Source organism: Eleutherodactylus coqui, chromosome 7 (genome assembly GCF_035609145.1).
Source record: "Eleutherodactylus coqui strain aEleCoq1 chromosome 7, aEleCoq1.hap1, whole genome shotgun sequence".
In the NCBI taxonomy this organism is placed as follows: domain Eukaryota; kingdom Metazoa; phylum Chordata; class Amphibia; order Anura; family Eleutherodactylidae; genus Eleutherodactylus; species Eleutherodactylus coqui.
Window position 1 is genome coordinate 123,375,598 of NC_089843.1, and position 16,417 is coordinate 123,392,014.

The window sequence follows — 16,417 nt, forward strand, 5'->3', positions numbered from 1 at the left end:
AGTGTGCGATCCCAGCCTGCTCTTTCTATTAGACAATGCATTTGTGAGTCCTTTGTAAAGCTTTGTTCACATTTTACATGCACTGTAACATGTCCTGCCAAAGGAGAATTCCCAAAGGAGCAACTGAGCAAGTAAGCAGTGACCAATCCTTTTCTGATGATTGTCAGCAGCCTCCTCCCACTCACTGGACTAGCATAAAAAATCAAGAAAACTCTTGTTTGCAGAGCATCTGATGAGTGTGGTGTAAGGTGGAGGCGTCCAGAGGCTGAGATCTGCATGTAGCCTGGGAAGCCTGTGACTGTCTCTCCAGAGGAGCACAACCAGCTCTTCATCCAGCAGTAGCTGCAGTTTGTTTCTCCTTATCCTCAACATGTTCTGCCAGAAGCAGTACTACTTCATCTTCCTCATCCTGCTGGCATCCGACTGTATGGACTCAGTGAAGAGCTTGTTTCCATTTGGGCAACCTGAATTTTCCTATAAAAGGAGCAACTGCAAACCAATTCCTGCAACACTGGTACTATGCCATGATATTGAGTACCCCAATATGAGGCTGCCCAATCTCCTGGGCCATGAGACTATGAAGGAAGTCTTGCAGCAGGCATCCTCCTGGATCCCACTGATACAGAAGCAGTGCCACCGTGATACCAAGAAGTTCCTGTGCTCCCTCTTTGCCCCTGTGTGCATTGATGACCTGGATGAGACTATTAAGCCCTGCCGGTCTCTGTGTGAGCAGGTGAAGGACAGCTGTGCCCCAGTTATGTCTGCATTTGGCTTCCCATGGCCAGATATGCTGGACTGTGGCCGATTTCCCCAGGACAATGACTTGTGTATCCCACCAGCCAGCAATGACTATGTGCCAGCCACCAGAGAAGGTAAGGTGATCTCACCTCTATAGAGTATTCATGGCAATGGAAAGTCAGTATGTATCTCTATATTCTGCTAGAGAAGCTGCTTTTATGTATTTTCTGTGTAATATATATATATATATATATATATATATATATATATATATATATATATATATATATATATATATATATATATACTTATGGTATAAACTCTCACTGTACATAGCTGCACAGTCTAGAGAGGGGCCAGGAAACACATGCCACTCAAGTTTATTGGCATATAATGCCCTCTGAGTGTGGAATGATGCTAATGGATTCAATACTAATTTGCTTCATATGTCTCCAAGAAGCAGTATAGAATACAGTCTAGAGAAAGCAGTGGTGCCTGCTGCTCAGAAAGCAGATGCCCCCAGTAACGTGCCAAAACCTAAGTGTAACTGGCAGAGGAGCCCTGTAGATCAGAGTGGGGGAACTGGTTAGTGTTCATGTATATCACATTGTCTGTATCTTAGGAGCCATCCACACTGGCATTTTTTTAAACAGATGAAAATGTAGCTTTTCACAGATCCATAGGCTGTAATGGGTTAAATGTAGTCAAACTATGCATGCATCAGACTACATTTAGTCTGGCATATGTTAACATGCATAGTTTTTTTGTGAGATTGAAAAGTGTATTCTACTACATATATGTTTTTCATATTTAAAAAAAGAATCAAACATATACCGGGCATCTGATTTTAAAATGTATGCTTAAATGCATGTGTTTTTACACTTTTTTAATTTTTCGTATATGTGAAACATACGTGAAAGTGCCAGTCTAGATGGACCCTTCTATAGGGGGCAGGTTACAACATCACACAAGCAGCACTGATAGAGAAAGTCTAAAGTTTGTTACTTGTGTTCTGCACATGGAGAAGCGTCCCGGAGCGCCACCTGCTGGTTACTACACATCATACCACCCTAATATTAAACACTTATCTGTTCACAGCTCCTAAAATTTGTGATGCCTGTAAAACCAACGTTGAGGATGACAATGACATTGTGGAGAATCTCTGTAAAAACGATTTCGGTAAGAATATCCACAGTGACGTAATGGAATGTATGAACAGGTTATATGTGCTAAATGCTGACAATCACAGATTCCTGTCTGTTGTGTATATGCAGAAATGTCTCATATATAGAGAAATAGAAATTCTATCTATCTATCTATCTATCTATCTATCTATCTATCTATCTATCTATCTATCTATCTATCTATCTATCTATCTATCTATCTCTATATATGTATATATCTAGTCGATATTTCATATGTATTTTCATATGCATATGCTGTATTCAGAGGTTCCAGTTTTTCCCTTGTCTGGCTTCTAGGACAGAGAACCCTATAGAGATTTAGCAAAGTTCAATTTGACTCAACATAGGCTGAATGCACACAGGCTGAAATTCCGTGGCGAGATTTCATGCAGAATTTCTGCCGTTGCATGCTGCCATAGGATTGCATTTGTTTATGCAATCCTATGCAGACATCCGCGATTTGACCGGGTGAAAACTCGCGCAGTGAAAAATTTGTGGCATGTCCTATTTCAGTGCAAGCCTTTTTGCGAGCGTATTTCCCATGCTGTGTGTGTGAGACGCGCTGTTAAAGTCTATTGGAAACGGGTACTGCATATTACATGCGCCAAAACTGTAATACGCAGTGAGCATACGCTCGTATGAGAGAGGTCTAATAAAAGTCTGATACTTCCTGATCTGTAGAGAAAGCTTTGCAGCAGTCATCTCACAAACATCACAGGTAGGATTATACTGCAAGTTGTAACATATATGGGTAGATAATACAGGATCCAACCTTCACAATAGTTTCCCTGCAAAATGACCTCTGCACCAGTCACAGACCATGTCTAGACCAGTGTCCCATACAAGTCAATGGGTCCCCTCCTGTCCATTGTGCGAATGGCCCATGAGGCTGCTGTAAAGCATGTCTCCAAATGCTGTTAAATGTAGAACATGGCCGCAACCATAGTCATGTACGGACAACAGATTAAAAAATCGACAATCAGAAAGTAAAAACAGATTGGAAAAATGGTAATTGTTTTACTATCTAGTTTTCATTCATAAAACAAAATGAGTGATACAGTCCCTTTAAACTTGGCTACATCTGTGACAATACTGGGAACGTGGCTTTAAACATGCCAGCCTTTGGAATTTACTCTGTAACAATGTAGTCCTCCAACTCTGATTTCTGGGGCAGCAGCTACAGTGGGGCAGAAGGTGTTCATGTACATATATCACTACATAGATGACATCAGAGTATATGATAAAGCTGTCTTAGTAGACGTGCAGCCCCTTCAGCTATGGACCCCCAAGTCAGCAGTGAGGAGCCAACAGAATCCATCAAGCACTCCTTTCATTTAGGGACCTTTCACACGGGACGCAGCGCAGATGCGGATTTTGTTCATTAGTGCAGATTTTGTTGCCTTTTTAACTGCGGAACGTCTTGTGTTCCTTTCCGCAGACTTTAATTGTGGCATTACATTTCCTGACCATTAGAAATCCGCAACAATTCTACAAAACAGCCTTAATTCCGCAGTAGAAAGCTTTTTTTGTTGCAGAATTTCATATAGTGTTTTTGCAGTAAAAATACGCGGATTTCAACAGGTGCGGAATTCAAGCCCCATAGGGATAACATGGTGATGCATAAATATCCACACGGACTAATTCCAACCTGTGTGAAAGGTACCGCAGCAGCTCTTTAATGAAGAAGTGCAGACCACTGCTTACACAAACATACACGTTCTATAAACCAAAAATCCATCCATACACAGTGCATAATAAGTATATAAGAAAGAGCAATAGCAGAAAAGTGAAGCTCATTCCGAACTAAGAACCTCATGAAATCTGAGTGGCAGAAACCGAAAAGCATCGATTTGGAATTAATTGGTGGTAAAACAAAGGAGGCGGCGGTGCACAGAAAGGGATCCCTGTTTTGTAGCCCCGCAGTATACTTTGTTATTGCAGCCTGACTGACAGCCGCTGCAGCTTGTTTGGATGCAGGCAGTGTAAGCGCCAATTAGGATGTAGATGTGAGCTGACATCAGGCCGGCGATGGTATAAACAACATTCTTAAACCTTTCACTGGGCCCTTTAAGACAGGAAACAAGAGTTATTCGTAACATAAATCAATCGGCTATGAACTTGGGATGGAAGGAATAACCAGCATAGCCTTGCTGCAGCGCACTTGATTGATGATGGTAGATGTCGATTAGTTGGATGTGAATGATAAAAAAAAGTGTTGGGTTGACTTCTAGTGCAGCCATAACTGTTGTACAATCGCAGTTTGTGTATGGCCTGGGCGTACAGGATATTAATCCTGACAAATGAAAACAAGCTGCGATTTTATTGTGAAGGGTAATGACTGCGACTGGCTTGTGTAAAGTACGCCGACTATGACATCTCCATAGTAATTATCATGCTGTAATGGTGGACACAATTGCACCACATACACAAGGCTGCTGCACAGTTCACCAGATATAAAAAGACCTATTTTTCAAAGTCAATGTACTTAATGACAGTTTACACTACAGCCATTTCTTGGTATGTAAGGGTGGTTTCACGCCTGCGCTGGGGGAATCTGCTCTCCTGCTCCATTGGGGGAGCAGTAAAGGGAATCCCCGCAGCCAAACAGCTCAGTCTCTGAATAGAACCGAACAGCACCGGATGGACTCCATTGACTATATTGGGTCCTTTCAGTTTCTGCTCAGGTTCCTGGTTTTTGGATGGAAGAAAAAGCGCTGCATGCATGTGTTTTTTCTTCCGGTAGTTTGAGCCAGATCTACAATGGAACCTCCGACCAGGGATTCCAATGCAGATGTGAGTCGCTGGTATATGTAATATATACTGTTTATGGTAAGATAGTTGTATAATAGTGATGAGTTAATTGTAGGCTGTTGGCAATATGCCAATTATACATTGTTTTAAGACATATAGAGCCATTTATATGTAGTTCTAGTAATGCATATACAGTACATAATCTTAGGATGTAAAGAATGTACATACTGTAATTTTGCTGGTGAACTATGTATAAAACATACAGTAATGCTCAATGAAAAAGTTGAATGTTATATACATAATGTTGGTGGTAAGCTATACTTACATTATACTGGACAGGACTTGTTATTTGTATAGCCCAACTTATTCTACAGTGCTTTCAGGTAATTTATTTATTACCCCCTACCAAGCTGGGTACTCATATTACCAGCCTCAGAGGGATGAGTTGACTACCTGAACCATGCGGGGATTGAACACACAACCTTCAGGTCGTGAGTGAGAGCTTAGATTTGTGCTCCACTCTGCGCCCCTGTTACATGGTATATACAATGCTGGTGATAAGATAAGCCAAATATACAGTCAAGGGTATAGCTATAGGGCACGCAGAGGTAGCATTCACCCCCAGGTCCTGGAACTTCAGGACTTCCAAAGGCACTCCTGCCCAAAGGGAAGACACTAGTATCATAAACACTACCTACAGTAGTAGTTGGGGAGTTCTGCAAGGGTCATTGTTGTCATACATATACATAAAAATTGTAATGTATACATTGTAAGACTTATACATTCTGTAAGGCCAGTCTCACATGACCGCATTTGAATTGCGGAATCCGTGATCGTCACCCGCGCGGATGATCCATGGTATTTTACATTCATTCAAAAAATAGAACATTCTTATGTCTGCTCACATGAGCGTACAGATTCTGCACAGATGGCCTCCATTGAAGTCAATGGAAGCTGTCCGAGCCCTGGCCCATCCGCAATTGACATTGTGATTAGATCGTGGGTACCCACGTCATCACCTAGTGATGGCACTGGAAGGAGAGTTTTGAAGAAAAAATCTGTACTGTGCATGTCCGCAGCCATGGAGTTGTTATTTATTAAATTCCCATTAGCATTTGGCTGTTTTTTATGTTTTTGGCTGGGCTTAGACAATCGTAATTTGTTGCGTGCCAGGTGGCACTCGAGTAGTGTGCAATGACATTGCATACTTGCTGCATGCCGCAAATCCACATGCGCTATCTTCGTGTATATGCATGCGTAATACACGCCAAGATAGACCATACCACTCTTTTTCTTGCGCATGTATTTCGTGCAGTTTGTTTGAGCAGCAACATGGCAGCCAATGGGAGATTAGTACAGTGTATTACGCACGCAGTACGCTGTGATCACCTGCTCGTGTGAGCCCGGCCTTTGGCTGTGATTGTACAGCATGTTGCAATTTCCTATTCCAATTAACTAGGACACTTTCGAGAATACGATCTTTAAAATATAACCATTCAAATCTGACCCCCCAACCCCGCGCCAAACATATGTTGCTTATTCGTGCAATGAGGGTATGTTTATATGGCGTGAACTCCACCTTGAACTGAGGCAAAGTCACCATCTTTTTGCAGCGTTTTTTGCTTTGGATCCACACACGACTTTAGCTCTGCCAATGAGAAAATTCCCGGGCGGATTTCTGACATGGAAAATCATGTTTCTGCGACTTTCAGCATCAAAAAGTAACATGTAATTTCTTAATGCTAAAATGTGACTTTCCACATCGGAATTCTGCACACCCAGCGAAAATCCACATGCAGATCCAAGCAAAAAGACACTAATTTGCATAAAATTGCATAATATTAAGTGGCGTTTTCTATGTTATCTATTGATCTCTATAGCAAAACTCCACTGCATTTCAGCGCAGTTTCCGAAACCAAAATAGTCGCAGTGTGTATTCATAATCCGCAGCGTTTTTCAAATTCCTTGCGTATCTATGGAAAAAATCCACCAGATGTGAAGGAGCTTTATTAAATCTCAGTCATTGGCCTTGTGCTGTAAACGCTGCGGAATTTCAGCAGTGATTCCGCAAGCAGAAATTCCACATCATGTGTGTGAAGGGAACAGGGTCTCGTATTCCCCAGCTCCCCTATATGAGAACATGACCACATGAGTAATTCAAATGCATCATCCATATCCATACAGCTCACATATACATGTTTGGGTTAACATACTTAAAAAGAAACTTACACAGCATTTATAACCCCTAAAAAGTAGATCTGCCAATCACATCACTATTGGTTATTTCAAAATCAGGATATTTTGTAACAACTGGAACTACTGTAAATATATGTGACAGCAACAGGTTTTTGTGTACTATGTCAAGTTGTTACATAGTACACAAAAACTATGTAATAGACTCAGAGCTCAGCTGGTTAAGGGAAGGTGTCATTAGATAATGACCTATTATATCAATCACATTTTGTCCCAATGTCCACAGGTGAATCAGATTCCGCATGTGGGAGTCCGCAGCGGAATACGACCCTGCCCGCGGCCGAGGACACTGTTTTCCCGTCCGGGTTTTCTGCGTGCCTGTCTGGGTCATCTACTTTCTTCCCTGTGGATATGTGCAAAAGCTCCGGCTGGTGAAGGTTTTTTTGTTTTTTTGTTTTTTTTTTAAATTCCCGCGGAATCCACTGCCCTTCCGCAATTCATTTGCGGACAATCCGCGGATCAGACGGCTTCTCTTGACTTCAATGGAAGCCGTCCATGTGGGAACCGCACTGAAATGAAGCATACTGCGATTTGTTTTGCGGACCAAAGGTTCCACAAAACAAATCCCCATGCTTTAATTCATGTGCGGATGCCGATGTATGTTTCCCTCTGGGCAACTTGATTTGCGTGTTCCGCCAATTAAATCCGCCCGTGGACATTTGGCCTTTTGTGTTAAACATTTTTCTAAAGAATTGGTGATTTTTTTTTCAGGTCACAATCTGTAGTAAAAAATAACCTAATGCTAGTCTGTCACTTCCTGATCTGTTGCCTTGCAGCAGTCATCCCACTTACATCTGCAGGCAGGAAAGGTAACACCTATATGTAGATAACATAGGATCCACCATGCACAATAGGTATAAGCTGTGACCATCTACTCCCCCTCCCTGCAAAATGACCCCTGCACAGGTCACAGAGCATGTCTAGAACAGTCAGCAAAAAAGGTCAGTGGGTCAGCTCCTGTCCATTGTGTGAATGGCCCATGAGACTGCTATAAAGAATATTTCTAAGGGTTTCGACAGACAAGCATGTAATGTAATACACCCTCTCCTGCGCAATTTTTTTTGTGCAATGAAGAAGCGTATTTAGCCCTCGCACCTGCACAAATTTGGAGCATATTTGCACAGGCACTGCTCATCCACACAGGGAACATCACCCGCCTTCATTTAAAAGGCTAATTAACCTAAGACAATACTGGTGATCGCGGGAATGCGCTGCGTTTAATGCATACTCGCACGAGCCGATGTGTATGTTTGTGCACCTCCTATAGACCTCTATGGGTTCTTTTCTGCGCAAACATGCACAAGTTAGGGCAGGTCTTATTTTTCTTTTTGCATCTGTGAAAACAACTGGCGCAAAAAAGATGTGAGAATGAATCCAGTGAAATCGCTGCATGTCACGTTCGTCCGTCGAAGTCCTAAATGCTGTTAAATGTAGCTCAGGAAAGATGGCCACCCCCACAGTCATGTACAGACAACAGAATAAAAAAATGGACAATCAGAAAATAAAGATAGATGAGAAAAATGGAAAATGTTTTTCTATCTGTTTTTGATTAATAAAAAAACAATTGGTGGTATAGTCCCTTTACGTATATACATCATGGATGGATGGATGGATGGATGAATAGATGTGATTCTGTTACACATTTTCTTCTTCATGTGTTTAAGAAGGAGAAATGAGTCTGGCAGTTAATCACCAGCCATACCTGACAGTCGGTGACCCAGAACTTGTCCTTTCCTAATAATGTGGTCTGAGGAAGCACGTAGCAGGTCACGTCTACACAGAAAGTTGTCTCGAAGTTAGAATGGCATGAATGATGAGTCAGTCATAAAAGTCATGCTAAAATCTGGGGAATACTATAACTCACCTCTGACTCACATATTCCCTCTTGAACCATGGAAACTTTCTTCTGTTTTCTATTGATGTTAAATACCTTTGTCTTTTTAATACAAGAGTATTATAGAGGTGACATTTTTATTGGCTAACTTGTATACAGAGTATAGTCAAAAAGACTGATCCAGTGTTACCGTGTGTCCCCAAAAGTAAGACCGATCTCCTAAATAGGCCCTAGCCTGATTTTCAGGGAGGGGGGGGCTTGAAATATAAGCTTAACCCCAAAAATAAGCCCTAGCTACACTACTTGAAAAGAAAAAAAGCAACAGTTACTGTCCAGGTCCCTCCAGCTGGTCTCCGCAGTTCGGGGTAGGCTTGCTTGCAGTTCTCAGCACTGACAAAACATCTCTTGCTGGTAACAGGGTTTGTAAACCATTCCTCCAGCAAGTGATAGCTTTGATTGGTTCTCGATCGCTGCGGGTCAGCCAATCGGAGCCAATCATTGAAATGCCTGTGATTGGTTCATTGAGCACTGGCTCTGATTAGCTGAGCAACAGCACTTGAGAACCAATCAGAACAATTGCTTGCTGGAGACGCGGCTTACAAACCCCTTTACCAGCAAGCGATGTTCTGTTGTCACTGAGAACTGCAAGCAAGTCTGCCACAACGCCTGAGAGCAGTGGGAGGGACCCTGACAGTGCATGCTAGGAAAGTATGAGACATCCCCCGAAAATAAGATCCTGTGCCTCTTTTGGGGCAAAAAATAATGTAAGACATATGGGGTTCATGGATTTCAATTTTGTGTTGTGGCTCCTGTAAAAGATAGAGAATAAAAACCAATTGCAATGTTGAAGAGTAGCATGTGAGGAGCAAAAAACTCCTTTCCATTTCTCTCCAAGTCCTGTGGGACTGCTGCTATGACTGCAGTAAGAAAAGCATACTCGAAGTGGCCTTTTTCTGCTACAATAGTTGGAGATCATACAGAAGTCATCCACCATTGTCTACAGAAGATTCCAGTACCAATCCATGTTGAGAGTCCCTGGAATCAGACAGGTTCAACGAGGCAATTGCGCCAAATTACAACCCACATGTTCACATTGAAATTTGCATTGGCTTCTGATTGTGTTGTTCACTTACTAGTAACTTACATTGTATTTGCACTGAATCAGCGCTGTGTTGTTCACTAACACGGTCTCACAAAGATTACGTCAGCCCTAGACTACACTGTTAACGGTTCCATGCTTATATTGTAGCAGAAGGAGGCCACTTCGAGTACGCTTTCCTTCAGTCATAGCAGCAGTCTCATAGGACTTAAAGGGACAGCGAAAGTAGATTTCTGCTTCTCAGATGCTACTCTTCAACTTTGCAGTTGGGTTTTACTTTCTTACAGGGGCCACAACTCAAAATTGAAATCCATGTTCCATGGGGCCCCCAGAGGTCTATGCGCCATACCATCATGTAGCGCATCCATGCCTGCCTCTTCTGATCTATTTCATTTAAGCCTGAGGAAGAACCCTAAGTAGATTGGAAAGCTCGCTATAACATCATGTATTTTTGTTAGCCATTAAAAGGTATCATATCTACAAGATTACTTGGTTTCTCTTACACTATTGTTAATTTAATATAGGACCACTAGTATTGCTATATAGCGCTGAATTGTTTTTTCTCAACTACACCGTATATTAGCAGCTCGTTATAGGGGATCTGGTTCGCATTCGTAGTTAAATGTCTGAATAACCTAAAATATTTGCTGGATGAGTGTGCAGGATTTAATGATTGTTTCCATGAACAGGCCAACTCTACAAAGCAATACATTAAGGACAGTAGGCCTGATCCCAGAGAGACACCATAGGGGTTAAGACATAAGGGTTTGATATGAAACGACTTTGATGCCCTTTGTGGTTTTAAAAATAGAGCCACCTGCTGTAATTGTGTCAGCGCCTGACAGTTTCATTAGCAACACATCCCACCCTAAGTTGTCTGCTGTGGGTACTAATGGACGTGTCTCTCTCAATCTCTTTCTCACCAATCTCTCTGCTTGCCTCCCCCTCTTCTACCCTCATTAGCCCTGAAGATAAAAGTGAAGGAGATCGCCTACATCAATGGAGACACTAAGATCATCCCGGAGACAAAGAGCAAAACCATTTACAAACTGAATGGGGTAACAGAAAGAGATTTGAAGAAGACTGTGCTGTGGCTTAAAGATGGCCTGCAGTGTACCTGCGACGAGATGAATGACATTAACGCTCCCTATTTAGTGATGGGACAAAAGCTCGGAGGGGAGCTGGTCATCACCTCAGTCAAGCGGTGGCAGAAAGGGCAACGGGAGTTTAAAAGGATCTCTCGCAGCATTCGCAAGCTGCAGTGCTAGTTCCTCCATTAACTCTTTCAGCACTGGGGCTAGTCTTTTTGCACCTTTCTCCCATTTTGTTGGGGACCCATCCTTTCTGAAATATAACAAAAGGGCTGGGGGGCGATGGCTTTTTTTTTTTAACGACGGCGAGTATTATTATTTTTATTATAATTATTATTAAATAAAAACTTGTAAATAATATGAAAACTGCTAAAAAAAAAATCCAAATATTTTTTTTTATGATGGCCACGAATTACAATGTAGAAAAATATTTACTGGATGCAAACTTGTTGACTGTTTCCACGTCTATTTTGTTATATTCTACATGTGAAAGGATTGTTAGAATTTGTTGCAATTAGAGATGGCAAGATTTGTAGGATTGTGAGTTTGCATCCCATCCTGCTTAACAAATATACTCTAGACTATTAACAGTACTTTATCTCTTTGTCTGCTGAAAGCTGTTTCATTCTGTATTTCTTCGTTGCACACTAAGTAGCAAGTGTTTGAAACATTGTGTCACCCAGCAGGTTATTTGTGAAGAAAATGGGATATTACGTATGAAACATGAAATCAGACCCGTGTGAATGGAAAATCTTTACATTTTGGGGGAAAAAGTGAAATTCTACAATCTCTATTAGGGCACTTTCTCATGTAGACGAATATTCCGCAACATGTAATGGAATATTCTGCTGCATGCAAAAATCCACACTGTGCAGATTTTGACAAGGGTTTATATATGGCTAAATTCTGCTTAAAATTTGGGTCAAAATCCATATGTGGATTTTGTTGCAGATTTCCATGGCAAAATATTCCACTGTGTGCTGTGAAATATTCCGCTACAAGTGAAAGCGCTCTGAGCGAGATGAAAACATTTTTAACATATCTGAATATTGAGTTATAGTTAGCAAGTTTTCTATTTCGGCTAAGTGATTCTATATACATTGCAGAAGTTTTCCTGAGATTAGAGGAAGAGCATTTCAGCCGGTTTATTTAATAGGGCATAGTGAATCATGTGACACCTTGTACAGAAACGAATAAAGTGTATCCAGATCAAGTCTTCATGCATACAGTGTATGGTGGCAGTCAGTCTGCGATATGCAATCCGTGCACCACTGTGTGATGTTATATTATATGATATGCATTGGTGGACTCCACCATTTTTTTCTCACTGATTCTCACATAAACCAGAAGAAAATGTTCTTTGTACTTCATAAAGGCCCATAAACAGGGGCGTATGTGCCATAGAGGCAAACCATGCAACTTCTATGGGACCTTGCAGAGAGTGTTATTGCACCATTCATTTTTCTACTGGATAGCGAGACCATATGCAGGATTGTCCTCCAAATAAGAACTGCATTGTTAGCAAAAACCGAGGTGGAGAATTCGCTCAAGGGTTATTTAAAGGTAACACGCACGAGGCTCTACTGTCCTGGGGGGCAAAACTGGACACCATATTGGCGGGGCCTTATATATGTTTTTACTATGGGACTCCATCTCTTCCTTGTATGCCACTGCCCATGAAGGTACAGTAAAGTTCCATATAACTCTATGGGAGCCTTACTTGGGATCCTTGTGCTGTGTATCATAAATATAATTCCATGTATGAGCCTAAAGACTGAAAAGTTTATTCACTCATTTCCATTTTATGCAGTCAGTGGTTAACAAGTTGGTTAGGGAACAAAGCACCCGGGGATTGTATCTTCCTCCTCCCCATGTCTCAGTTTCATAAGGAAAAAGTTTGCAAAGTCACATCTCATCACTTTCTGTCTTTGTTCAGTTGTGTCTGGCACCTTTGCGGAACGATGGAACAAAGATGCACACATCTCCTCTCTACAATCCGAGATTGGCTGTCATTAAATCCAGGCACTAAAATAACTCCAGCCCTTATAAAAGACTAAACTTGGATGTTCAGCTACAACCTTCTGCACCTAAGTACACAATGCTTCTATATTTGTGGATTGGTCAGACAGAGAATATGTCTGTGTGCATAAATTTCCCATAGTCTCCTAAGACCATCTGTTTTTCCTTTTAACTGTTTGAAGGCCACCATGGTTGCATTCAAAGCCTTTTCTCGTACAAACAGCCTGCTTGGGGCCGTCACAGCCACCCCAGAAATCTTTTATTCCAGCTGTTAGCACAGAGAATAAATTAAAACACAGCAGAGCTTAATCTGCCACTTGGCATAACTCGTCATGTATAGTTATACGTAGGACTGCAAGCAGATCATATAAGTGAATTTGCTATATTGCACATATTAATACATTTAAGACGATAAACTGTTTAAGGTTCAGATACATTCCATTTTGTGGCATGAGTAACACAGGGTTCAATACTGTTCAGTCATCTCAAGTTGCAACCCCTTTTTGCGAACTTTCCATTACTATCCAATGTAAAATGTCTTGTTTTCTTTCATCTCCATTGTACTATATGCAGCATGGTACCTGACATAGTTGTAAAAATTGCTTTAATGCTATTGTAAATAATGAAACAGACAATATATTCTTGTATATAAAGCGAGACATAATCTCCCCTCCTGTTTTGGTATTTTAATGTGGTATATACAATGATGTATTTTATCACCTGCAGCCCCATCTGGTCACATTTCATTTTTATGCTTTGTTACTGGTCATTTTCTAAAGACTCACTTTTTAGTGTTATAATAACTAAATAAAGTTCTTAATAAAAGTGCTTTTTTAATTGAATCTATTTCAGAAGAATGACTATGATAATTAATATATAAGTAGACATGGGATGGAAAAGTGTTATGTTTTTTTTAAGCAATTATTAGGTGCCCCTTGCTGGCTGTCTGAAATTACTGCATAGAAAAGTTGTTTTTTAAGAGTAAAAGCCCTTTTAGACGGGACAAATGTAGGGCAAACGATGCCCGACACTCGTGCCTGCACATACTCGTCCCCACGCACCTGCATGGTAGCCAGTATCGTTAGCTCTCAGTGGGGAGGCTGCAGGAGATTTCTCTCCTCACGCTCCCCTGCCGCTCTCTATTGACATAACATAGCGGCCATTCAGTACTGAACAGCTGCTGTTTACACTGAGGGATCAGCGATCAGCTCATCGTCCATCGTTTATGCACCATAAACGATGGATGATGAGCTGATTGCTCATCATTTAGTGTGAATAGTGTCCGTTCAGTACTGCATGGCCGCTATGTTAAGTCAATGGAGAGCGGCAGGGGAGCGTTAGGAGAGAAATCTCCTGCAGCCACCTCGCCCCCCTGCTGGCAGCTCTGTGAGCAAGCCAGTGCTTCTAGCTCCTGTGCAACAGCACAGCAGTAAGGACACACAGGGACGAGTGTTGGGCATCGTTTGCCCAACATTCGTCCCGTCTAAATGGACCCTAAGGCTGCTTTCACACCTACGTTGGGGTTTTAGTTCAGGGTTTCCATCTCTCTTCTCCATTTTTGGAAGAGAGAAACTGAAATAAAATGAATCCGTTTTTTTCCCCCCATAGGATTTCAAGTATTTTTATTGTGCAAAAGTAGTAAACCCTAAAAAGCTTTATAAATTTGATATAGTCGTAATTACACCGACCTGAAGAATAAAGGTAACGGTATTTAATGCTTCATGCTGAATGGCACAAAATAAAAAAAAAAACAATGGCGAAATTTAATTTTTTATCCTTCCCCATAAAAGGTTAATAAAAGTTAGTCAATACGTTATTCTGTATGTACCCCAAGGTGGTGCTATTGCAAAATACAACTCATCCCACATAAAATAAGTCCTCACACAACTACATCAATGAAAAAAGTTATGGCTTACAGTATGTGATTATGAAAAATGAAAAATATCGCCATGTTCTTAAGATCCAAAAGAGCCGTGTCCTTAAGGGGGTTATTTAGCCTCTAAATATCAATGGCTTATCCTCAGAATAAACCATCAATACCCAATTGATGGGGTTTGGTGTTCGGGATCTCTGCCAATCAACTTGATTAAAAGGGCCATGGCGTTCCTGTGAGCGCTTCCACCTCTTCCATGTTTACGCCGTGCACAATCATGTTTGTACTCAGAACGCCGTATCAATTATAGTGGCTATTCTGAGTACTACAGGCTTGTCTTATTTAAGTGAACAATCCTGAGGAAAGGCACCAATATTTAAAGGAGTATTCCAGCCTTTTTACTGCTAATAACCTATACTCTGGCTAGGTAATCAGCTGTAAAAAGCAAGGAATACCCATTTAAAGGCTGGATAACCCCTTTTGTTAAAAAAGTAGTAAATTTTGCAGTTTACCAAATTATTCTACTTCATCAATGAGTATCCAGTAGACATTTAGAAGTTTGGATGGTGGTATAAAATGACTAGAGTAGCTGTATAGGTAAATTATTTTCTGAGAAATAAACAGAGATCCACGAGTTTGATGCTACAAAACCCTTTGGTCTTAAATAAAGATGAGCGAACGTGCTCGTTTAGAGCAATTACTCGAACGAGTATCGCTTTTTTTGAGTAACTGCCTAATCGGGCGAAAAGTTTCGGGGGGCGCTTCATCCCGCCACCCCCCGAATCATTTGCCCGAGTAGGCAGTTACTCGAAAAAAGCGATACTTGTTTGAGTAATTGCTCTGAACGAGCACGTTCGCTCATCTCTATTCTTAAAACTAAGAATGTTTATAAAATGGAACATTTTAATCCTAAGTACACACATAAAATAAGTGTCTATAGCTATACTGTGGAGACAAAATGCTATCTAATTTATTTCTAACTATAACCAATCATATCCGCTTGTGCTCTCATTTGTAATTGCTCATCTAGAGTTCAGACAATCGTTGACTTCTCTGTTGTTGACTTCAGGAAGATCAACCTAAATTAAACCAAGCCAACATATTTCCCAGGTAACCTGGGGTGCACATAGCGCCTCCACAGCAGCGAGCAGCACTGGAACGCCAAGGGGTGGAAGGGCCTTCTCAAGTCAGATGATGAGCGATAATCACACAGCCTATTCAAGAATGTTTGAGGGATGAACGCTTCTTCATCCCCTATACACTTTCATCAGCAGCAGCACATTCCCCATTTACATGGGGGGATGTGCTGTCAACAGCAATAATTTTTACAGCAACACAAAAGATCTAGTCAGGCGACAAACAAGCATTTCCTCGTTTGGTGGCTGATCACTGACCTGTTTACATGGGGTCATAGCTGGGTGAACAAACGTTCTAGAGCACATTTGTTTTCAAATCATTAATAGAGATGAGCGAACACCAAAATGTTCGGGTGTTCGTTATTCGGAATGAACTTCCCGCGATGTTCGAGGGTTCGTTTCGAACAACGAACCCCATTGAAGTCAATGGGCGACCAGA

General features: G+C 41.3%; 2 protein-coding genes across 2 annotated transcripts in view; one reads left to right on the forward strand and one right to left on the reverse strand.

Annotated features, from left to right (window-relative positions):
* Positions 1–16,417, reverse strand: part of LOC136573392 (cytotoxic and regulatory T-cell molecule-like) — a 113,121-nt gene that overhangs the window by 38,438 nt on the left and 58,266 nt on the right. The window lies entirely within an intron of this gene.
* Positions 207–13,811, forward strand: SFRP2 (secreted frizzled related protein 2). Its single transcript, XM_066573615.1, has 3 exons — positions 207–872; positions 1,837–1,917; positions 10,823–13,811. The coding sequence occupies exons 1-3, from the start codon at positions 371–373 to the stop codon at positions 11,125–11,127; spliced, it is 888 nt and encodes a 295-aa protein (XP_066429712.1). The 5' UTR covers positions 207–370; the 3' UTR covers positions 11,128–13,811.